Here is a 25,383-nt window from a genome sequence, read left to right on the forward strand (position 1 = left end):
TTTTGTTTTTGCTGAAGTTTCACTTTATAATAAAGATGTGGAACGCTATGTACGCTGCGCCTTGGTCCAGTTCTTACGACGATCGTGACAGTGTCCAAACTTTTGACTGGTACTGTAGTCATCAGAGAGAGAGGGGGAGGATTGAAAGAGAGAGAGACAGTGTTGAATCGAGAGGTACGTACCGTAGACGTAGAGGGTGTAGTCGTCATACGACTCGCCCACTGAGTTGGCTGCGAAGCAGCGGTAGGTGCCGTTGTAGGTCTTGTTGAGGTTCTCGATGTACAAGTCTGTGCCGGTGATGAGGGCGTGTGAGGGAAGGTCATCGTCCACCTTCACCCAGTTGATCTGCTGGGGACTACAGAGAGAGAGAGGGGACAACAATGTCACTCAGTGATCAAATAAGCAGTGTTTGCACTTTTGGAACTATTCTATTGGCTCCATAGGAGAGCGAGGGGACAGTAATTTCACTGGTCACACACATCGTTTCCCCTAGACCTAGATCTTGAATACATATGTCAAATAATTTCAAATAAAGATAGATTACCTTTTTTGGACTATATTCAATTGGTTCCTTTGTACCTGGCGAGCTAAATCAATCACCACCCCAAGTATATATATATTTATTTATATAAGTTCTTGTTTGTTTCCCCTTTAAAGGATCCGATAGGGCGCATCCGATAGGGTAAACATCAACACACCCAATGAGATTCTTTCACCTTTGATTGCCAAACTATGTGTGTCTATATGTGTGTGCTATTTAGGTGGGGAGCCTTTTATGTTCGTGGCCTAGTGATGTGGTTAACTACATTACCCAGCCATCTTTGTTCCCTCACTACCTTGGCAGGAAGCTTACAGGAAGTGCTGGATCTGGATTCTATTTCTTTGATGAGCTATGTAAGAACCAGAAGCCACAGAGGGGGGAAAAACAACAAAAGCAAAGCGCCTCTTAACTCTGTTTTGCTCTCGCAACTTTCAATGGCTGGCTGCTAGCTAGCTAACACGCCGTTATGTCCCTTGAGTGGGTGCCGAGGACTCTCTCTTGTTCTGTTTTTGTGTTGCTGTTTAAACTTGTTTCCTTCCATTTGAAAACACTTGGTTTGGAGAGAGCAAGGGAGGGAGGGAGAGAGAAAAGGGAGGAAGAAAGAGAGAAAGGGCTAAGCCTTGAAACAAAAGAGCAGTTTGAGCTCAGTAACAGTTGAACTCTCGCCTTTGTGGCGGGGTGAAAAAACATTTGATGGCTGCGGCGGCGGGCGGCTCGAGAGAGCAAATTGGAATCCCTCGTCGGGGCAAGAATCTTAGGGAACCGGAATCAGAGGTTAAATATACACACACAGTGCCGGCCTAAAAATGGAGTAATGACCTAGAAAAAGAGATTTACTGGGGGGTGGGGTGACACATGAGAGAGGGAGGCAGTGGGGGAAGAGAGGAAGGTAGGTAGAATACAAATGGACACACGGCTAGAGCCTGTCACTATCTTGGCTTAGTAATGAGTTCAGAGAACTCTCACAAGCTCTAATGAAAATGACTTCCAATTCTCTGGCCCACTGTATTGATTGTATTTTCATCTTTATTAAATTAATACGGGTGAGATCCGCCTCATCTCTCCTTGCTGAGTGCAAAACTTGAAGGGGAGAGGGAGGGAGGGGCCTGTGTGGTGTGTGTGTGCGTACACATCTGACACGTATTGTTCACAATTAAGGCGCCTCGGGACAGGAAGCTGGGTAATGATGTAAGGTCTTCGCGGGGATTGCACGGCTGACGGCGTCATGTAATGACCGTTTGTGTCCCAAACGGTCATTGCATGAACGCGCACGCACGAACACACAGAAGTCAGAACCATGGACAGCCACATCATATTTAGCATACGTTTACTGCACTAAATTGTTTTTGGTATCTTTTAGTTGTCACTGTATTAGATTAAGCATGGATGATTTGATGATGCTGAAATGTTGAAGTTGAAATGGTGCTGGAATAGTGGAGGCAGCTCCTGTTTTCTTTGCTACTTGTGGTAACTCTCCGTGGTTCTAAATAAGAGTTGTTTAGTGGTCAGAAAATGTCAGTAATATTAAGTTGCTTGACCATACTGTAGGTCATGTAACTGTTTGTTACATGTTTGTTACATATACTTTGTGGACTCCACCGGACAGAGGTTGTTCTCCTGTTTTGTGATGAAACAAAGGTGTGCTTGAATTTATTCTGCCACTGTGTCTTCTTATTGTCTCGGCCTTTAGGCATATATACCATGGTCGCAAGGCATATGAACAAACAGGTTATAGAGCAACACAATTATCACAACAAATAGATTGTAATATGCCATTTTTTTTTGGGGGGGGGGGGGTTCCCAAGAGATTTTATTCACTCACTGCTACTGATGTACACTTGTGTGTGAGCTCTGTTCGCTGCATTCCCTCCATTTGGCAAAATCATAATTCAAAGTTACAGGCATCCTAACGGAGGTGTGTGAAGAGAGCGAGAGATATTTGGGTTGTGTGGTGTTTGTGTGTGTGTGTGTGGTGTGTGTCTTACTGGGGTTTGCCTTTGGCCTGGCACGACAGCTCCATGTTCTGTCCCTCCCTTGGGAGCCCATCAGGAAACTCCACTATGATCTTCACCTCCGGTTTATCTGAAGAGAGGGTGGGAGGGAGAGAGAAATGTGGGGAGAGAGTGTGTCAATGTGACATGCTAACTAAGTCATTAGTTCTGTTACAAGATTATAAAGTAGCTAGGCTTCAGTCTGCTTAATGTTTCTTCATTCCAAGTTATGCAGGCTATGTGATGTGAAATGTACAGACGTGTGGTTGGGAAGTTCACAAAACAAGTGTTCCGGAGGACTTGTCTGTGGACAAAATCGGACTTCAAATCCCTGTACAAAATTGAAGGTGGTTGTGTATAATTGAGAATTGTTTGTATCCTTTCACAACACTTAACTAGAGACCATTGGAAGAGCCCACTCTATTCCTTCCTATTATGAGATTATCATATTCAAGATGGTTTACCTGGATGCTAGTGCAGGGAATGCTTTGGTTTCATTTTATAGCAATAATGGGTGAGATACCATCCTGCTGTTTCCCAAGGACTAGACCTGATTGATACGTGGATGGGGGACCACTTGGGAAACCAGGCTGCTGCTGGTATGGATCAGATTTGGGAGAGGAAATGTAGTCAGACCTGTTCTTTAGGTACTTTCTTAAAGGAACACTGGATTAACTGGAAGGTCTCTCCCTACCAACTGCCACTGTGGTCATTCACATTAAACTTCATTTTTAAAGTTTGAAGTGAAAGACCAAATACTTGTTTTCCAGGGTCAAGCAGCATGATAGAACACACAAAACAATAACTACCTGTATGACCAGAGATACTCTCAAAAGAGTTCCAAAAAGATTAGAAAATAACGATGCCAATACAGCACTTCATAAAATCATTCATGTTCCTCGGAACACTGCCTTGGAGCGGAATTTAACATTTAATACTGGGAACGTAGTTCAATAGTAGTGCTCAAATGATGCATGGTTTGTGTAAATTGGATATGACATTTGCGAAAACTAGACACTACTGCTGTAGTCCCCAATGTAGATGCTGCTATAGATCCACAGAGGTTTTCTCTTTTCTACTGCCAACCTTAACCTCATAATTCCACCTCAGTCATTTTTGTGCCTGGTGGGCAATAGTGGCCGAATTATTTTTAAACAAGCTTAAAATGTGGACCTGGCATTATAAGTGGAATCCAGGCCTGGAATACTTAGAGGTAGAAACATGACATCCAGCTCTGAAGTTGGCCAAACTCTCTCAACTCATCAAACTCTGGGACGTTTGTATTGTAGTTTGGTAAATCTTTGAGATTTTATTTTTTACTATGCAATTCGAAGACCTTTCAGAGTTTGGGCCTCAATACGTGGGTGGAGGCTAGTGGAAGGAAAAATCCCAGGACAGGCTCCTTCCAACCATTACAATGAGCCCATCCTCTGATTTCTCCCTCCAGCAGCCTCTACTGGTCCACATTCTCCTACTGTAACCTCCTATCTTCACAGCAGCACTGTCCAATGTGTTCCAAGCCTTTCCTCTCTCTTCTTTGAGGTGCAGTTTGTCAACAGTCCATGGTGCCGGTGGCAGGCAACATTGACACCATTGACCTTTCTGGTCAATCAGTAACAATCTTTGGCTCATCCATTAACATGACTGGCCTGACTAGCCGCCACACGCACACGGGTCAGGTTCTACTCTCTTCCACCACCACCACCACCCGGTGACAGATAGCAGGTAGTGAAGAATTGCTGTTAGTTGCCAGGCTCTAAAGGGATGGCTTGATCCATGTGTCGTCCATATACACTGCTCAAAAAAATAAAGGGAACACTTAAACAACACAATGTAACTCCAAGTCAATCACACTTCTGTGAAATCAAACTGTCCACTTAGGGAGCAACACTGATTGACAATAAATGTCACATGCTGTTGTGCAAATGGAATAGACAACAGGTGGAAATTATAGGCAATTAGCAAGACACCCCCAATAAAGGAGTGGTTCTGCAGGTGGTGACCACAGACCACTTCTCAGTTCCTATGCTTCCTGGCTGATGTTTTGGTCACTTTTGAATGCTGGCGGTGCTTTCACTCTAGTGGTAGCATGAGACGGAGTCTACAACCCACACAAGTGGCTCAGGTAGTGCAGCTCATCCAGGATGGCACATCAATGCGAGCTGTGGCAAGAAGGTGTGCTGTGTCTGTCAGCGTAGTGTCCAGAGCATGGAGGCGCTACCAGGAGACAGGCCAGTACATCAGGAGACGTGGAGGAGGCCGTAGGAGGGCAACAACCCAGCAGCAGGACCGCTACCTCCGCCTTTGTGCAAGGAGGAGCAGGAGGAGCACTGCCAGAGCCCTGCAAAATGACCTCCAGCAGGCCACAAATGTGCATGTGTCTGCTCAAACGGTCAGAAACAGACTCCATGAGGGTGGTATGAGGGCCTGACGTCCACAGGTGGGGGTTGTGCTTACAGCCCAACACCGTGCAGGACGTTTGGCATTTGCCAGAGAACACCAAGATTGGCAAATTCGCCACTGGCGCCCTGTGCTCTTCACAGATGAAAGCAGGTTCACACTGAGCACATGTGACAGACGTGACAGAGTCTGGAGACGCCGTGGAGAACGTTCTGCTGCCTGCAACATCCTCCAGCATGACCGGTTTGGCGGTGGGTCAGTCATGGTGTGGGGTGGCATTTCTTTGGGGGGCCGCACAGCCCTCCATGTGCTCGCCAGAGGTAGCCTGACTGCCGTTAGGTACCGAGATGAGATCCTCAGACCCCTTGTGAGACCATATGCTGGTGCGGTTGGCCCTGGGTTCCTCCTAATGCAAGACAATGCTAGACCTCATGTGGCTGGAGTGTGTCAGCAGTTCCTGCAAGAGGAAGGCATTGATGCTATGGACTGGCCCGCCCATTTCCCAGACCTGAATCCAATTGAGCACATCTGGGACATCATGTCTTGCTCCATCCACCAACGCCACGTTGCACCACAGACTGTCCAGGAGTTGGCGGATACTTTAGTCCAGGTCTGGGAGGAGATCCCTCAGGAGACCATCCGCCACCTCATCAGGAGCATGCCCAGGCATGTAGGGAGGTCATACAGGCACGTGGAGGCCACACACACTACTGAGCCTCATTTTGACTTGTTTTAAGGACATTACATCAAAGTTGGATCAGCCTGTAGTGTGGTTTTCCACTTTAATTTTGAGTGTGACTCCAAATCCAGACCTCCATGGGTTGATAAATTGGATTTCCATTGATTATTTTTGTGTGATTTTGTTGTCAGCACACTCAACTATGTAAAGAAAAAAGTATTTAATAAGATTATTTCATTCATTCAGATCTAGGATGTGTTATTTTAGTGTTCCCTTTATTTTTTTGAGCAGTGTAGTAGCTGCTTACGCGGTTTACAACATTTGTGTGAAATTAAACAGGCTTGTGAAATGGGGGTGCGGGGTTGCAGTATGGTTTGGGTGTCATTATTGTACAGAACCTTAATGATTGCTTGGCTAGCTATCTTAGCTGACTGTTAGCTTTCAAAAGATGCATTCTGCCTTCTTCACCCACAAGTGGCTGTGAGTGAACTGCAGTGTGGTGACGGCAGGAGGCTCCCTCGTAGTGAGGAAGACATTATACTCTGGACTGGTGTGTGGTGTGCCGGCAGCAGAGAAAGCATAGTGGAGGAGTAACCCAGTGGCTACAGAGGGAGCTGAGGATTGACAAGAACAACGTCTGAAGAGAGGACAACTCCAGCTCCATTACCATCATCAATCCTGTCCCTACCATCCAACTCAGCTGCCAGCAGAATAGATGCCATTGTCAGGAGCAGGCACTCTCTGAAGCTAGATTTAGCTGCTCTCCTTTAATTTTTTCTTCAGCTAGCTAACTGTTATCTCCTTTTTTTGTAGTTTATTTTTTTGTCTATATACTGCAAATCAGCTTTTAGCTGCAAACGTGTACAAGACAGCTTAACTTCACTAGGGTAGGGAGCAGCATTCGGAATTTTGGATGAAAAGCGTGCCCAAATTAAACTGCCTGCTACTCAGGCCCAGAAGCTAGGATATGGTTATATGGTAGATTTGGATAGAAAACACTCTAAAGTTCTAATGTCTGTGAGCATAACAGAACTGATATGGTAGGCGAAAACCTGAGGAAAATCCGTCCAGGAAGTACTATTATTTTGAAAGGCTGTTTTTCCATTGAAAGCCTATCCACCATACAAAGACTTAGGACCCAGTTCACAATCTCTATGGCGTCGTCTATATGTGGCCAGACTTTAGGCATTGTTTCAGGCTTCCACTCTGAAAAATGAGGGAGATACAGCACTTTCAATGAGTGGACAGTGGAAATTTACAGACATGAGTCCAGCGCGTGATCGGCAGCGCGCCTTTCTTATTTCTCCTTTTCTATTGACGAAGCTTTTGTCCGGTTGAAATATTATTGATTATTTATGACAAAAGCAACATGAGGATTGATTTTAAACATCGTTTGACATGTTTCTACGAACTTTTATTGTACTTTTTTGACCTTTCGTCTGGATGTTGAGAGCGAGCTTTGTGCCTTTGGATTACTGAACTAAACGCACCAACAAAATGAGGTTTTTGGACATAAAGAGGGACAATATCGAACAAAACAAACATTTATTGTGTAACATGGAGTCCTGGGAGTGCCACCAGATGAAGATCATCAAAGGTAAGTGATTAATTTAGTCGCTATTTCTGACTTTGAGTCCTCTCCTTGGCTGGAAAATGTCTGTATGGTTTCTTGTGGCTAGGCGCTGTCCTAACATAATCGCATGGTGTGCTTTCGCCGTAAAGCTTTTTTGAAATCGGACACTGTGGTTGGATTAACAAGAAGTTTATCTTTAAAATGGTGTATAATACTTGTATGTTTGAGGAATTTTAATTATGGGATTTCTGTTTGAATTTGGCGCCCTGCAATTTCACTGGTTGTTGTCGAGTTGGGACGCTAGCGTCCCAATGATACCAGAGAGGTTAACCAATAATAAAATAATTTCAGAGATTCTGGCTTTAAGGTTGCAGGAGTGTGTGAAGGAGTGCCCCAGATCAAACTTATTTCTTTTTAATTGTTGTTTATTGAGGAATAGTTGTTACATCGATATCTAGAGGTGTTCCTTTGCAGGGTGCAATTAGTCAAAATAAAATATGTCCCTTCAAGACTAACGACAGTCCTTGTAATGTTTATGAACTTCCAACACCGTCTGCTGTCCTTGTAGTTTCCGGGAAGGGAAACAAGATCAAATAAGAAATCAAATCTGCCCCGCTAACTAGACTGTCTGGACGTCAAAGACGCTCTGGACGCTTCATGTAAGAAAGCCATAACAGGTCTTTCTCAACAACAGTTAAGACAGAAACAGGATTATAAAAGTAGGTACATCAGCCCGGGCCACCTTTGAATGTTGCCTTACAGTAAATAAACACTAATAAGGCCCCCCTTAGCTCCTTTTGGTGTTCAGAAGAAAGATCAGCCTCTGTATTATGTACAGTGCTAATGAGAGCAAGGGGAGAAGGGAGAGAAGAAAGAGACAGACAGACGGGGGAAAGAGAGAGACAGAGAGATGCAGAGAGGGGAAAGAAAGAGAGAAAGGTACAACGTATTTACATAAGTATTCATACCCTTTGCTACAAGACTCGAAATTGAGCTCAGGTGCATCCTGTTTCGATTGAACATCCTTGAGATGTTTCTACAACTTGATTGGAGTCCACCTGTGGTAAATTCAATTGATTGGACATGATTTGGAAAGGCACACACCTGTCTATATATGGTCCCACAGTTGACAGTGCATGTCAGAGCAAAAACCAAGCCATCAGGTCGAAGAGCTCCGAGACAGGATTGTGTCGAGGCACATATCTGGGGAGGGGTACCAAAACATTTCTGCATTATTGAAGGTCCCCAAGAACACAGTGGCCTCCATTCTTAAATGGAAGAAGTTTGCACAGCTATTTTCAGGTCTCTCCAGAGATATTCAATCAAGTTCAAGTCTGGGCTCCGGCTGAGCCACTCAAGGACATTCAGAGACTTGTCCCGATAAACTCTGGAGTGACCATCGGGTTCTTAGTTAACTCCCTGACCAAGGTCCCCAAGAACACAGTGTCCTCCATCATTCTTAAATGGAAGAAGTTTGGAACCACCAAGACTCTTCCAAGAGCTAGCCGCATGGCCAAACTGAGCAATCGAGGAAGAAGGGCCTTTGTCAGAGAGGTGACTAAGAACCCAATGGTCACTCTGTCAGAGCTCCAGAGTTCCTCTGTGGAGATGGGAGAACCTTCCAGAAGGACCATCATCTCTGCAGCACTCTACCAGATGGAAGCCACTCTTCAGTAAAAGTCAAATGACAGCCCACTTGGAGTTTGCCAAAAGGTACCCAAAGGACTCTCAGATCATGAGAAACAGATGATCTTTTCTGTTGTAACCAAGATTGAACTCTTTGGCCTGAATGCCAAGCTTCACGCCATGAGGAAAACTGGCACCATCCCTACAGTGAAGCATGGTGGTGGCAGCATGCTGTTGGGATGTTTTTCAGCGGCAGAGACTGATAGTCTAGTTTGGATCGAGGGATAGATGAACGGAGCAAAGTACATAGAGATTCTTGATGAAAACCTACTCCAGAGTGCTCAGGACCTCAGACTGGTGTGAAGATTCACCTTCCAACAGGACAACGACCCTAAGCACAAAGCCAAGACAACGCATGAGTGGCTTCTGGACAAGTCTCTGAATGCCCTTGAGTGGCCCAGCCAGAGCCCTGACTTGAACCCGATCGAACATCTCTGGAGAGACCTGGAAATAGCTGTCCCACTTGACAGAGTTTGAGAGGATCTGCAGAGAACAATGGGAGAAACTCCCCAAATAAAGGTGTGCCAAGCTTGTAGTGTCATACCCAAGAAGACTCAAGGCTGTAATCGCTGCCAAAGGTGCTTCAACAAAATACTGAGTAAGGGGTCTGAATACTTATGTAAATGTGATATTTCACTTTTTTTGCTTTGTCAGTATGGGGTATTGTGTGTAGATTGATGAGAAAAAAAATAATATTTAATACATTTTAGAATAAGGCTGTAACGTAACAAAATGTGGGAAAAGTCAAGGGGTCTGAATACTTTCCGAATGCACTGTATCTCTCAGATATAGGACAAAAACTTCCTTTACATTTTTTTTGTGGGGGAACTACATGTATCTGTTTATCCAAATTCAAGGTTTCATCAAATAATTTGGTAATATTTTTTTATACGTTACGGAGTCCTAAAATTCTAAATAAAATATATAAATGATCCTTTGTATGACCTTCTTAAAACAATTCCATACGTTAGCTTATAGGGCTTAGCGAAGGGTCAATTGGATTTGACATTTTAGCAAATACTAAAAAAGAATGTGATAATGAACTATCAATCTTGAAATTCTTCTCCAAGGTGAGCCAGCCAACAGACCAAATTATAACCTTTCTCATTCCATGGTCTGCCTCACATGCTCTCATCAGACACATCGCTTCTCCATGCCTCGCCATGCTGCCGGGGCAGGCAAAAGCAATCGATGTTAAAATCATTGAGTGCACAGGCTGTCCTAATAGACTTCATTCTGCCATAGGAAAAAAAAGAAAAAACATGTCCAGGGATATTAAATAAGCTCAGTAATAATATAGATGGCTGGCTGGGCAAGGCAAAGACATTTTCCCTACTGCGCTATTGCTTCTTCACCCCGTGGGCAGATGAAGGGCAGAGGCTTAAGAGCTGCTGGGGGACACTAATAATAAAGCTAAGCAAATAATTCTGTTAGCATAATGATAATGGCCGTCTCCCTCGTACGATACAGCTGCTCTTAATTTCCCCAAGTGGCAATATCAGGAAGTCACCGGAATGTTTAGTGTTTGTGTCTAAGGAGTCTAAGACAGTATGACTCTGAGACAGACGATGGTATTGTAGCTATCAAAACACTAAACCTCTAGTTTCATGATAGCATTTTCAAGATGACAATGACATTAAATACCATATTGAGGATTTTATTTTTTAATCCATTTTAGAATAAGGCGGTAACGTAACAAAATGTGGAAAAAAATCAAGGGGTCTGAATACTTTCCGAATGTATTGTATAAGAAAGATCAGGAAACTATATATCAATTTAATTTAAAAACATTTTTTTTTACACGTATTTAACTATTTCCATAGAAACTGAGTATACAAAACATTAGGAACCATGACATATACTGACCAGGTGAATCCAGGTGAAAGCTATGATCACTTATTGATGACACTTCAATCAGTGTAGATGAAGGGAAGGAGACAGGTTAAAGAAGGATTTTTAAGCCTTGAGACAATTGAAACATGGATTGTGTATGTGTGCCATTCAGAGGGTGAATTGGCAAGACCAAATATTTAAGTGCCTTTGAACGGGGTATGGTAGTAGGTGCCAGGCGCACCGGTTTGAGCATGTCAAGAACTGCAAAGCTGCTTGGTTTTTCATTATCAACAGTTTCACGTGTGTATCAAGAATACACACATGACCCCCGAAAGGACATCCAGCTCACTTGACACAACTGTGGGAAGCATTGGAGTCACATGGAACGCTTTCGATACCTTGCAGGGTCCAAGCCACAATAAATTGAGGCTGTTCTGAGGGCAAAAGGGGATGCAACTCAATATTAGGAAGGTGTTCCTAATGCTTTGTATACTCAGTGTACTACCATGCATGTTTTAAACTAGTGCCTGGCTACCTAGACTATATATTATATTTTTTGTATGTTTTGAATTTTTTTACTTTTTACCCCCTTTGCTGCAACTCCTGTACGGACACAGGATAGGCAAAGGTCGAGAGCCATGCGTCCCCGAAACACGACCCTGCCAAGCCGCACTGCTTCTTGACACACTGCTCGCTTAACCCAGAAGCCAGCCGCACCAATGTTTTGGAGGAAACACAGTACAGCTGGCGACCAAAGTCAGCGTGCATGTGCCCGGCCCGCCACATGGAGTCGCTAGAGTGCAATGGGACAAGGACATCCCGGTCCGTCAAACCCTCCCCTATCCCGGACGACGCTGGGCCAATTGTACGCCGCCTCATGGGTCTCCTGGTTGCGGCCGGCTGCGTCACAGCCTGGGATCGAACCCGGGTCTGTATTGACACCTCTAGCACTGCAATGCAGTGCCTTAGACCGCTGTGCCACTCAGGAGGCCCTTACCTTCAGACTAGTCTTGTGAAACTTGTGGGCAACAACCGGCATGTTCGTGAGAGACTCACCTTTCTATAGAGGTGTCATATTAGCGTGTAGCCCAAACTCTTCGAACACTACAGATAGAAATTGGCAGATCAGCTGTTCCGACTTCAGATGAGTCACGTGACACTTGTGGGGGTCATGTTCATGAGAGTCTCATCTTTCCATAGAGGGATCATAATAATTTGTAGGCCACGGTTCGGACGCTACAGAAGTTTGTGAAAATACCAATTTTCGGGATATCTCATGGTCTGACAAACACCGCTGTAGCTCTGCCACACAGGATGCGGGCAGAGCTGCATTGGCTTTTTGCATTGAGCCAATGCAAAAAACCCGGATATCTCTAGCTTAAACTAGAGATGCTAATTAGATTTCCTCGGGGCTGCATACATTGACTAAGGGGGTTGATATAACTTGTTTAATTTTTTGAAATGTATGTTAGCTAGCTAAGTTAGCTATGTTATGAATACAACTCATCTGCTGTCGACATCAGGATATGATTTGAAAGCTAGTTAGCTCCAAAAGTGGTTAGTAACTTAAGCTGCATGCTGACAGTGCCTTTAGAGCCGCAGTAGAAGTAGCCACACTACAACCTTCATTTTACCAGGTTCCCGTGAAGTAATTAATTGTAATGACAGTCCACCACATACCCCAAGAATATCCTGAGTTAATTTGAATGTGTATTAAAAACACAGTTTGAAATCATTGAGGGAATTTCGCCAGTGGTTAGAAGGAGGAATTGAGCTTCCTGGGAAAATCTTGTCTGAGGTTGCAACCAATGATGTATATAAACCCTGGATGACTGACAGGGGGTGCTGTATTGAAGCCACTGCGCAGCAATCTTGGTGGTACTCTTCCATTATAAAAATGATTTTGGAAGCTATTGAAATGCATTTATTAATGTCTGCATTAGTTTTTGACACATTTATTCTATTACAGATGCCTTAATGCATACATTTAAAATATATGATGTGAGCTAAGCATAAAAATGACAAAAATATATTAAAACATTAAAAGTATTAAGGATACTGTTCCCACTACAAAAACAAAACATACTTAAATCCATGTATATTGTCCTTGAAACTGCAGAATTCCATGAATTCCTATCGAGGACTGCTCCAACTGGATGGAGGACTGTGCCAATATGGCCGACCGGTGGCTTTAAAGCCTCTCAATGTCCAATACATAGCATCTGCAATCCAGGGTTTATATGGGGTGGCAGGTAGCCTAGTGGTTAGAGCATTGGACTAATAACTGAAAGGTTGCATGATCGAATACCTGAGCTGACAAGGTAAAAATCTGTTGTTCTGCCCCTGAACAAGGCAGTTAACCCACTGTTCCTAGGCTGTCATTGTAAATAAGAATTTGTTCTTAACTGACTTGCCTAGATAAATAAAGGTAAAAAAAAGAAAGAATAATAAACATATATACATAATAGGTTGCAACCAAGGAGGTGGACTTAGTGAAGGGTCAATTGCTGCCATATTGGGGGTCCATGTGAACGTATCTGCTCTGCCTCTTCCATATGTATCGGCACAATGTGAAAAAAGCAATTGGATAGGCAGCCTAACCAGGCTCTGCTCAACCAATTGGAGGGGCAGCCTAACCAGGCTCTGCTCAACCAATTGGAGGGGAAACCCAACCAACCTCGAGCCCTATCTGCTACTGTCATGGGAGAGTGACTAAATGTCATGTCTAGGCAGATTTGGAAAGGTCAGATGGAGCATCCTTTTTTAATTCCTGGGCTGAAGCTTTTTACAGAACGGACAAAGCTCCAAAAGTGACTACAAGCACGGCTTAGGTTAACCATGCTACAGCAACACACTACCAATGAGCCATATGTCAAGGTTTGAAAGGAAAGGCAACGTTTTGGAGAAAATATCCTTACCCTTTTGCATAGATAATGGGATCTGAAGCCTAGGTCTTCAGCCAAAAGGCCAAGTCAAGCACTTCAGGGCCTTACCCATTGTATCATAATACCACTTCTGCATATTAAACATAGGGCAAATATAAAAAAATTGTATTTTAGCTCCTGATGCAGAGACAGCTCAAATGCAGGCTAAAGGCCTTGGTCTGTTGTCTGAGTATGGACAAAGGCCTCTGGGATCTTTATTCAAGGAAAAAGGGGTAAACTTGTGTGCAAAGAATTATGAATAGACATTTGAAGAACAAAATCTAAACGATATCCCTCACTCAGTAGAATACATGTATATCACACGTACAGCCCCTTGCCCTCCATAAGTATTTTGCATATAGTTTGCGAGGCACATTACTGTGAAAATAGACAAGATGGCATTTAATCTTATTTTCTAGGTTTGAGTCCCTCAAGAAAGACATTGTTAGTGGACAAAGACACTTGGAAGAATTATTTCTCTCTTGAGTGTTTGCTCATACTCACAATGTACCACCAGGTACGTCAGGGCTTGGAAGTCTTTGACGGCTGGATGGTCCACGATGCACACCACGGGCACGCCGTCGTCCTCCTTAGTGACGATGAACCTCAGCTGGCTGGTCACCGTAAACATGTGGTCATATGTCTCCTCCACTTTGGATATGCCTGGGAGGGATGACAAAAACAGCCACGTTTATAACCCTCAAGGTTCTGGGGGGGGGGGTTCTACTAAGCCAGGAATCATCAACTAGATTCAGTCGTGGGACTAAATAATCGGGGGGAAATAATAAAACATGATCATTTCGCCTCCCGAGTGGCGCAGTGGTCTAAGGCATCGCAGTGCTAGAGGTGTCACTACAGACCCGGGTTCGATTCCAGGTTGTTATCTCTAGCATAAACTGACGGATTTTGATGGTAATTTTTGTATTATGCTAATTCGATTTCCTTGGGGTCACATATATCGACTCTGGGGGTTAACCTCTCTAGGGGAGGTGGAACGAAATCGTCCCACACTATTCAACAGCCAGTGACAAATCAGAGCGCCAAATTTAAAACCACAAAATGTCATAATTCAAAGTTCTCAAACATAGGACTATTTTAAACAATTTTATAGATACACTTCTCCTGAATCGAACCACGTTGTCCGATTTCAAAAAGGCTTTACAGCGAAAGCAAAACATTAGATTATGTTAGGAGAGTACATAGACACAAAAAACCACACAGCCATTTCCAAGCAACTAGCATGCATCACAAATACCCAAAACACAGCTAAATGCAGCACTAATATTTGATGATCTTCATCAGATGACACTCCTAGGACATAATGTTATACAATACATGCATGTTTTGTTCAATCAAGTTCATATTTATATAAAAAAAACAGCTTTTTACATTAGCATGTGATGTTCAGAACTAGCATACCCACTGAAAACTTCCGGTGAATTTACTAAATTACTCACGATGAACGTTGACAAAATACATAACAATTATTTTAAGAATTATAGATACACAACTCCTTTATGCAATCGCGGTGTCCGATTTTAAAATAGCTTTAAGGCGAAAGCACATTTTGCAATATTCTGAGTACATAGCTCGGCCATCACGGCTAGCTAATTTGACACCCACCAAGTTTGGGACAACCTAAACTCAGAATTACTATTAGAAAAATTTGATTACCTTTGCTGTTCTTCGTCAGAATGCACTCCCAGGACTTCTACTTCAACAACAAATGTTGTTTTGGTTCCAAATAATCCATAGTTATATCCAAATACCGCCGTTTTGTTTGTGCGTTCAGGTCACTCTCCGAAGGGTAACGCGCGAGCGCATTTCGTGATAAAACAATTCAAAATATTCCATTACCGTACTTAGAAGCATGTCAAACGCTGTTTAAAATCTATTTTTATGCTACTTTTCTCGTAAAATAGCGATAATATTCCAACCGGGCAACGTTGTATTCATTCAGAGAGAGAAAGAAAAAAATTGAGAAGTCTCGTGAATGTGCATCTCAGTCTCACTGTCCTCAGGCTGACCACTCACAAATAGAGCTGCTGTACTATGCCCAGAGACAGCAGACACCCCATTCCACTTTCTGGCGGCTTTAGAGAGCCAATGGAAGCCTTAGAAAGTGTCACGTTACAACACAGATGCCGTGTGGCTCAGTTGGTAGAGCATGGTGTTTGCAACGCCAGGGTTGTGGGTTTGATTCCCACAGGGGAGCAGTACGGGGGGAAAAAAATGTATGAAATGTATGCATTCACTACTGTAAGTCGCTCTGGATAAGAGCGTCTGCTAAATGACTAAAATGTAAATGTAAAAATGTATTTTCGATAGAGATGCAACAGAAGGACAACAAATTGTCAGACAGGGCACTTCCTGTATGGAATCTTCTCAGGTTTTGGCCTGCCATATGAGTTCTGTTATACTCACAGACACCATTCAAACAGTTTTAGAAACTTTAGAGGGTTTTCTATCCAAATCTACTAATTATATGCATATTCTAGTTTCTGGGCAGGAGTAGTAACCAGATTAAATCGGGTATGTTTTTTATCCGGCCGTGAAAATGCTGCCCCCTATACCACAACAGGTTAATAGAACGTTTATTTTTACAAAATGTATGTTAGCTAGCTAACGTTCACCTACTCTGCGTCTCACAAAGACACGGCGGTTGGAACCAAAAATCTCCCAATTTGGACTCATCAGCCCAAATGACAGGTTTCCACCGGTCTAATGTCCATTGCTCGTGTTTCTTGGCCCAAGTAAGTAAATTCTTATTATTGATGTCATTTAGTAGTGGTTTCTTTGCAGCAATTCGACCATGAAGGCCTGATTCACACAGTCTCCTCTGAACAGTTGATGTTGAGATGTGTCTGTTACTTGAACTCTCTGAAGCATTTATTTGGGCAAATTCTAAGGCTGGTAACTCTAATGAACTTATCCTCTGCAGAAGAGGTAACTCTGGGTCTTCCTTTCCTGTGGTGGTCCTCATGAGAGCCAGTTTCATCATATTGCTTTTTTGCATTTTTGCGACTGCACGCTTTTGTGTTTTGGTGGACTGTTGTTTCTCTTTGCTTATTTGAGCTGTTCTTGCCATAATATGGACAAGGTATTTTACCAAATAGGGCTATCTTCTGTATACCACCCCTACCTTGTCACAACACAACTCATTAACTCTTTTCACAACCCAAACTCATTAACCTGTCAAGGTATAGGGGGCAGTATTTTCGATTTCGGATGAAAAGCGTGCCCAGAGTAAATGGCCTAATACTCGGGCCCAGAGTCAAATATTAGCAAATTATTAGTAGATTTCGACAGAAAACACTCGAAAGTTTCCAAAACTGTTTGAATGATGTCTGTGAGTGTAACAGAACTCATATGGCAGGCAAAAACCTGAGAAAAATACAAGCAGGAAATGAAAATCTGGTTCCTGTAGTTTTTTCAAGTCATTGCCAATCGAACACACAGTGAGTTAGGGTTCATTTTGCACTTCCTAAGGCTAACACTAGATGTCAACAGTCTTTAGAAAGTTGTTTGAGGCTTCTATGGTGAACAGAGAGCCAACAAAGGAAGTTGGAAGTTGGTGACCCAGGGAAGGGCATCAGTTCATTTGCGCGCATTCACACGAGAGTTAGCTGTGTTCCAAAACGTTTTTCAAGACACTGGAATCGTGCAGTTGGAATATTACTGAAGTTCTGATTGAAAAAGGCTCTAAAGATTGATGCTATACAACGTTTGACATGTTTGAACGAACGTAAATATAACTTTTTTTGACTTTCCGTCGTGACATTTTCCTCGCGCGTCCTACATTTTGAAAGGCTTACTGAACGCGCAAACAACATGGAGTTATTTGGACATAAATTATGGACTTTATCGAACAAAACAACATTTATTGTGGACATGGGATTCTTGGAAGTTCCTTCTGATGAAGATTATTAAAGGTAAGTGAATATTTATAATGCTATTTATGCATTTAGATGACTCCAAAATGGCGGCTATCTGTAATTGCCTGATGTATTTTTCTGAGCGCAGTACTCAGATTATTGCAAAGTGTGCTTTCCCAGTAAAGTTATTTTGAAATCTGTCAATGCGGTTGCATTCAGGAGATGTTAATCTATAATTCTTTGAATAACAGTTTAATATTTTATCAACGTTTATGACGAGTATTTTTGTAGATTTGTGCTGATTCACCGACAGTTTTGGGGGAAATACATTTTCTGAACGTCACGCGCTAATGTAAAATGGGGGTTTTGGATATAAATATGAACTTGATAGAACAAAAAATGCATGTATTGTCTAACATAATGTCCTAGGAGTGTCATCTGATGAAGATTGTCAAAGGTTAGTGCATAATTTTAGCTGGTTTTCTGCTTTTGGTGAAGCTTGTCCTTGCATTGAATATGGCTGTGTGTAATGTTTTGTCTATGTACTGTCCTAACATAATCTAACTTTATGCTTTCGCCGTAAAGCCTTTTTGAAATCGGACAACGTGGTTGGATTAAGGAGATGTTTATCTATAAAATGGTGTAAAATAGTTGTATGTTTGAGAAATTTGAATTATGAAATTTTTTTGTTTTCGAATTTGGTGCTCTGATTTTTCACTGGCGTCCCATTAGCCTCAAAAAGTTAAGGAAAGCAATTCCACAAATGAACTTTTAACAAGGCACACCTGTTAATTTAAATGCATTCCAGGTGACTACGTCATGAAGCTGGTTGAGAGAATGCCAAGAATGTGCAAAGCTGTCATCAATGCAAAGGGTGGCTACTTTGAAGAATCTCAAATATATTTTGATTTGTTTAACACTTTTTTGGTTACTACATGAATCCATGTGTGTTATTTCATAGTTTTGATCTTTTTACTATTATTCTACAATGTAGAAAAACCCTGAAATGAGTAGGTTTGTCCAAACTTTTGACTGGTACTGGGAAACTAGTCAGGATCGAGGCAAAGATGAATGGAGCAAAGCACAGTGAGATCCTTGATGAAAACCTGCTCCAGAGCGCTCAGGACCTCAGACTGGGGCGAAGGTTCATCTTCCAAAGGACAATGACCCTAAGCACACAGCCAAGACAACGCAGGAGTGGCTAAGGGACAAGTCTCTGAATGTCCTTGAGTGGCCCAGCGAGAGCCCCGACTTGAACACGATCGAACATCTCTGGAGAGACCTGAAAATAGCTATGCAACGATGCTCCCCATCCAACCTGACAGAGCTTGAGAGGATCTGAAGAGAAGAATAGGAGAAACTCCGCAAATACAGGTGTGCCAAGCTTGTAGCGTCATACCTAAGAAAACTCGAGGCTGTAACTGCTGCCTAAGGTTCTTCAACACTGAGTAAAGGATCTGAATACTTATGTAAATTTGATATATTTCAGTTTTTTATCATTATGGGGTATTTTGCTTTTATCATTATGGGGTATTGTGTCTAGAATTATGAGGGGAAAAAAACTATTTAATCAATTTTACAATAAGGCTATAACACAACAAAATGTGGAAAAAGTCAACGGGTCTGATTACTTTCCGAATGCACTGTACTACCTGGCTACCTTCAGACTAGTCTTGTGAGGCTTGTGGGCATCCTAAATGTACATGTTTGTGAGAGACTAACCTTACATAGAGGGGTCATATTAGTGTGTAGTCCAAATTGTTCGGACACTACAGACAGAAGTTGGCAGATCGGCTGTTCTGACTTCAGACGAGACACGTGATGCTTGTGGGGGTCGTGTTCATGAGTCTCATCTTTCTATAGAGGGGTCATAATAGTTTTTGGGCCAAACAGTTTGGACGCTACATACGTTTTCGGGATGTCTCATGGTCTGACAAACACCGCTCTAGCTCTGCCACCTTTCACCGCAGATGCGGAAGGGCGACATTGGCGGATGCAGTGAACTGAGACACAGCCCATGCAAAAAAATCTCAAATTTAAACTGACGGATTTTGATGGGGATTGTTTTATTATGCTAATTTGTATTTTGCGAGGCCGCGGATATCGACTTAAGGGCGTTAAAAGCCCACTGATATTTACAGCCTTTTTTAAAAAATTATTGTTTTGGGAAGTGGGTCTTTACTAAAGACTTCAGGGACCTATTGTATGGCACCTGATGAAGACCTGAGTGGTTGAAACGTTCTCAATTGTCACCAATAAACCACATGTAAGCACAGATTGCAGTGTGTAGAATTAATTTGATTGTTTACTGAACAATATCCGGCACCTGCTCAAAGACATTGTGTGTGTGTGTGTGTGTATCATGTTTTCCTATAGGGAAGAAAAACAGCCATGTTTCAACACAAGACCGTAGCAACCTATTGTAAAGCAGTCTTCATCTTTAGACCGCAAGTCATTCATGTAACTGGCTTGTATATAAAATGGTCTTTGGTACTTTTTTTGGAATTGAGTACACCTGAAATATGAATAACTGAAAAGCAATAAGCTCCTATGAAAAGCTGGTGTTGTGTAACTACGTGTTCCCACATTGAATTGGGAGTGGAATACATTTCTTTTGTAACGAAATTGTAACAAAGGGCTACTGTTGCGCTCAAGGCTAAGGGGGAAGAGTAGTAATAACTCATAAGGGAGAGAGGCGGCCATTGTGTGTCTCTGAATGGAGTGGCTCTGTGAGTACAAGTAGGGGAGAGAGAAGGGAACGTCCTAGAAAATGGTCAATGGAAGGTGAATCAGCTGGAAATTGCTCGCTGTCAAGGGCTGTTGTACTCGTGAGTCACTCAATGGCTGCTGGGGTAGTTGTTGATGGGACAGTTTGTGTTTTATGAAGGGATTTTGATGCAAAGTAACCCCTGCCAACGGTACACAGCAAGGTGTGAAGTAAGCCTATTCACGTACCTCGTTCTGATGAGTAACTGGGGTGTTACTACACAATACAGACAATACACTCTCCACACGCTGAATAGGCCAACTTTTTTCCCCATTGTCCCATTTTGTAATAATATTTGGTATCAAGAGTGTCATGTCAATAAAGCAAATAGAATTTCATTGGATTGAGACGGGGAGGTTGATCAGGGAGAAAGAGCGGGAGAGGGAGAGAGGAGGAACAAGGGAAGGGGAGGAGAGAGGTAGAGGGAAGGAGAAAAGGAGAGGTAGAGACAGGCAGAGGGAGGGGGGTGAGGGATAATGCACCTGACAGAGGATTTATTTTCATATACAGTGCCTTCAAAAAGTGTTCACACCCCTTGAATTTTTCCACATGTTGTTGTGTTACAGCCTGAATTTAAAATGGATTACATTTAGATTTTTTGTCACTGGCCTACACACAATACTCCATAATGTTGTGGAATTATGTTATTTGATTAAAAAAAAATGTATGTCTCAAGTCAATAAGTATTCAACCCCTTTGTTATGACAAGCCTACATGAGTTCAGGAGTAAAACTTTACTTAACAAGTCACATATTAAGTTGCATGGACTCACTGTGTGTGCAATAATAGTGTTTAACATGATTTTTAAAATGACTACCTCATCTCTGTACCCTACACATACAATTATCTGTAAGGTCCCTCAGTCGAGCATTGAATTTCAAACACAGATTCAACCAAAGACCAGAGAGGTTTTCCAATGCCACGCAAAGAAGGACACCTATTGGTAGATGGGTAAAACTAAAAAATAAAGCAGATATTGAATATCCTTTTGAGCATGGTGAAGTTATTAATTACACTTTAGATAGTGTGTCAATACACCCAGTCACTACAAAAATAAAGGTGTCCTTCCTAACTCAGTTGCCGGAGAGGAAGGAAACCACTCAGGGATTTCACCATGAGGCCAATGGTGACTTTAAAACAGTTACATAGTTTAATGGCTGTGATAGGAGAAAACTGAGGATGGATCAACAACATGGTAGTTACTCCACAATACTAACCTAATTGACAGTGAAAATAAGGAAGCATGTACAGCAGTCACCAACCAGTCAATTGCGATCAACTGGTTGATCTTCAAGGCATTCCTAGTCGATCAACAAACATTTCTGTAAATAGCCTTGCGTTCCTATTATTATTAAATGTTTTCCCGCACTGTTGGCAGTAGGTGCATTTGATTCAGCAACCCTAGCGCCGGGAAGGCAAAGTGTTCCCATTTTTTAACAATTTCATGTGTCTGAAGGTAGAACTCAACCTACCCGGCAGGCCCAGAGAGCAAATGAAGTGCACCTTTAGGCTTACCACTGGCCAATCAGATAGCTCAGATGACCGTGTCTGCACAGTTTCCTTGAGCCATAGATTGTAAAAATAAGCTGAGCAAAGTTGATACTGTGAGATTTCAAAACATTTAAAACCATGACTAGAGAGACTTGATGAATACAGTAAAGAGCTGCTGTTTTTATGAGTAAGCTCATGTTTAAGTTGATATTCAGCACTGTCAACACTAAGCCATAAAATATGCGTCCTCCTTACTTACACTTACACTACAACCAGCACTGCAGCTGCATTGAAGGAGTACAGCAGTGCTCCGATAAGCTTGCGTTCTTATTATTAGCGTCTTGTGTCTTTTTAATATCTGGGAATATTTCACTTTCTGGTCATAGGAGTAACAACATAATTTAGTGCATGAGGCAGAAATAATGCAGTGCGAATTGAGTTTCGCCATCAGCTGGAAGACTGTGTCCCTGTTTCTTAATGGAGGGAGGGAGAGAGGAGGGACGCTAAGTCGGGTTAGAGGCAGCCTCACAGCTGCTCCCTCCCCCCCTCAGAGTGACCATCAGATGCAGGCCCTCAGTCCAGTAAAAAAAAAGCTAACTATTATGCTCACTCAGCTGTGCCTCAAGTAATACAACAAATTATATATCACCAGTGTGATCATATACCACATTTTTTAAAATATAATTTCAAAATGGTCTAAGAAGAACAACATTGGCAGGGCAATTCAGGCATAGAAATATTCAATGAAATGTATTGGTCCTATAGCTTACTGCACAAACCTCATTGCTATAGAACTGTTTTTAATTGAAAAATGTTACATAAGCAGGACTTAAAGGTAAGCCTAAGACAAATCTGACTCAGAAAGTGATCTTGACTCAGAAAAGGTTGGTGACCACTGCTGCACAGAATACAAATATTCCAAAACATGCATCCTGTTTGCAACAAAGTAATACTGCAAAAAATGTGGCAAAGCAATTCACTTTTGTCCTGAATGAATACAAAGTGTTTTGGATTTGCCACAAACACTACAACATATGACCGAGTACCACTCTCCATATTTTCAAACATAGTAGTGGCTGCATCATGTTACAGGTATGCTTGTTAAGGACTGGGGAGTTTTTCAGGATAAAAAAGAAACGGTATGGAGGAACGGAATGGAGCTATGCACAGGCCAAATCCTAGAGGAAAACCTGGTTCAGTCTGCGTTCCACCAGACACTGTGAGATGAATTCACCTTTCATCAGGACAACAACCCAAAACACATGGCCAAATGTACACTGGAGTTGTCACCAAGAAGATAGTGAATGTTCCTGAGTGGTCAAATTACAGTTTTGACTTAAATCTGCTTGAATCTATTGCAAGACCTGAAAATGGTTGTCTAGCAATGATCAACAACCAATTTGTCAGAGCTTGAATAATCTTTAAAAAAATAATGGGCAAATATTGCACAATCCAGTTGTGGAAAGCTCTTAGAGACTTACCCAGAAAGATTCACAGCTGTAGTCAATGTCAATTGTAATTCTAACAGATATTGTCACAGGGGTTGAATACTTATCTAATCAAGATACTGTATAATAATGTTTCTTTTTTTTAACAAATGTTCACATTTTTCTTCCACTTTGACATTACAGATTATTTTGTGTTGATTGTTGACAAGAAATGAGAAATAAATGTTAATCCCACTTTGTAACACATCAAAATGTGGAAAAAGGCAAGGGGTGTGAATACTTTCTGAAAGCACTGTAGCTTTGTATTTTGAGGATGAAATGGCGAACTGCCTTTGTGTGCTGTTGTTCCTCAGCTACAGGTATCTGATGGATATTGAGTTGCCGCTTCACATCCCGCTCAATCACCGCAGAGACAGCTGTCTCCGAGGCTGATGGGGAAAACGAGTCTTTGTGACAAACAGGTGTGTTACCCCATTTGACAAGCCAAGCGCTGTAGAAACGAATGTGTAGCTAATAAAATGAAACCGTAAAAAAAAACAAATAGCAATGTGGAGATGGATCAGCGAGGTGTCATACTCTTTTTAACTAACTGACAGCGTTTTAAATAACCAGCTGAGTTAAACCTGAGAAATCAGCTAAGGTGAATGTCTAACCAATGATAAAGTGAACAATTTACTACCAGGGGGAAAAGACAGGCAGCAGACACTGGTGTATCTTGACCTAAGGATTTAATTTGATTATCCATACATTTTGTTTTATTATTACAGCACAGTAGCTAATTACCAACATGTTGAATATCACTGCACTGTCAACATTATGCAATAACAAACGTGTTGGGCACTTGCTCAATGGAAGGGAGATATGCAAATACCTTTGAATTGGATGATGTGTACTGAATCTTATTTACTTATGAAGATATCATCTTCCCACAGTGATAGCATCTCCATTTGATAGCCGCAGTCTCAGATGTGGCGCTCGATATTACTCCAACATTATTTTTGGAGTGCTAGCGAACATATTAATGTTAATAAAAAGCTAATTGCTTTTGTAGTCGAATAGTGAAGCTTGGGGTTGAAAATCAAAGCAGAGAGAGTCGATGCACTGTTAATGGCTGCACTTAGCTATTCCTTCAGATGCAGAGCCATTAACAGTCCCCTCTATTTTACATTTGAAAATAATCGTTAATTGTAATTTCAGCACCATTTAAGAGCACGGGGGTACGTGGGGGGCCTGCGTTTGGGGAGAGTGGACTCGGATGCATCAAAGTGCCTTAGACATTCCTTGACTACTTGCCCTCAGCAAGTTCAAATATTATTTTATAAATTTGCCAGTCATTCTGGCAGAGTGTGGCAGGGTAATTGAAATCACCCCGGTAATTTTCTTTAGAAGACTTAAGGCTAATGGCTGTGCTCGGCCCCGTCCGTCACTGCCCCCCCCCAGTCTCTCTCCCTCTCATCTCGTCTTGTACAGACAGAATAACCTGTGCTGCTGGAACTCCCATTGTTCCTTGACTTTCATTTCACTCGTACGCTTAAGTGCTGGAGATATCTGTGAAAGACAGGATATAAAAGAGGGGGAAATATTAACCACAACACAAAACTAGCAGGATAAGAGAGAGGACAATAAAGAGGCAGAGTGGGAGAAGGGAGAGAGAGTGCAAGGGTGAGGGGAGAAAGAGAGAGGGGGGAGAGAGAGACACCGAGAGGGCAAGAGAAGGGATATAATGATAGTAGGATAACTGGGGCTTTGCTTTCGGGGGCCGAAATCTTGGTTTACATTCACGAGTGAGCAGGACGGGTTTGTAACCTTTAAATGATATTTAAAACATGCCCGATTATCCCTTAAGGTAATTAGGTTTAATTAGAAATAAATCTGCAAGGCGAGAAGCCGGCCGACGCCGAAAGCAATTTGGAGCAGCCGGCGAGTGGCGTGGACTGCGGTGACGCGCTCTTTCCCTTTTGTGACCTCTCTCAATTCGTCATTCCATGATTCCTCACATCGTATCTCCTTGCCTCCTTCTGAACCGTATTAGAGGTCCAAGGTCCCTCCCCTCAGAGGAGGCAGGGAGAGAGGATGCAAAGAAACCAGGAAATATGGCTTGACAAAGAGCCCCTGTCTCTTTTGTCCTCACGTTTCCTGCTTCTCAACCTCCACATTCTGTCCATTCAGTCAGTC

The 25,383-nt window shown here is 42.4% G+C and overlaps 1 protein-coding gene across 4 annotated transcripts in view; it reads right to left on the reverse strand.

The window, feature by feature from the left end:
* Window positions 1-25,383, reverse strand: part of LOC115154188 (cell adhesion molecule 1) — a 499,358-nt gene that overhangs the window by 80,120 nt on the left and 393,855 nt on the right. For all 4 annotated transcript variants that reach the window (XM_029700153.1, XM_029700151.1, XM_029700154.1 and 1 more), the window contains exons 6-8: window positions 14,132-14,290; window positions 2,527-2,623; window positions 183-355 (exon numbers count right to left, since the gene is read on the reverse strand). In XM_029700153.1, coding sequence (XP_029556013.1) covers window positions 183-355; window positions 2,527-2,623; window positions 14,132-14,290 — 429 coding nt within the window. The remainder of the gene's footprint in view (window positions 1-182; window positions 356-2,526; window positions 2,624-14,131; window positions 14,291-25,383) is intronic.

The sequence above is a fragment of the Salmo trutta genome, chromosome 19 (genome assembly GCF_901001165.1).
Source record: "Salmo trutta chromosome 19, fSalTru1.1, whole genome shotgun sequence".
Lineage (NCBI taxonomy): Eukaryota > Metazoa > Chordata > Actinopteri > Salmoniformes > Salmonidae > Salmo > Salmo trutta.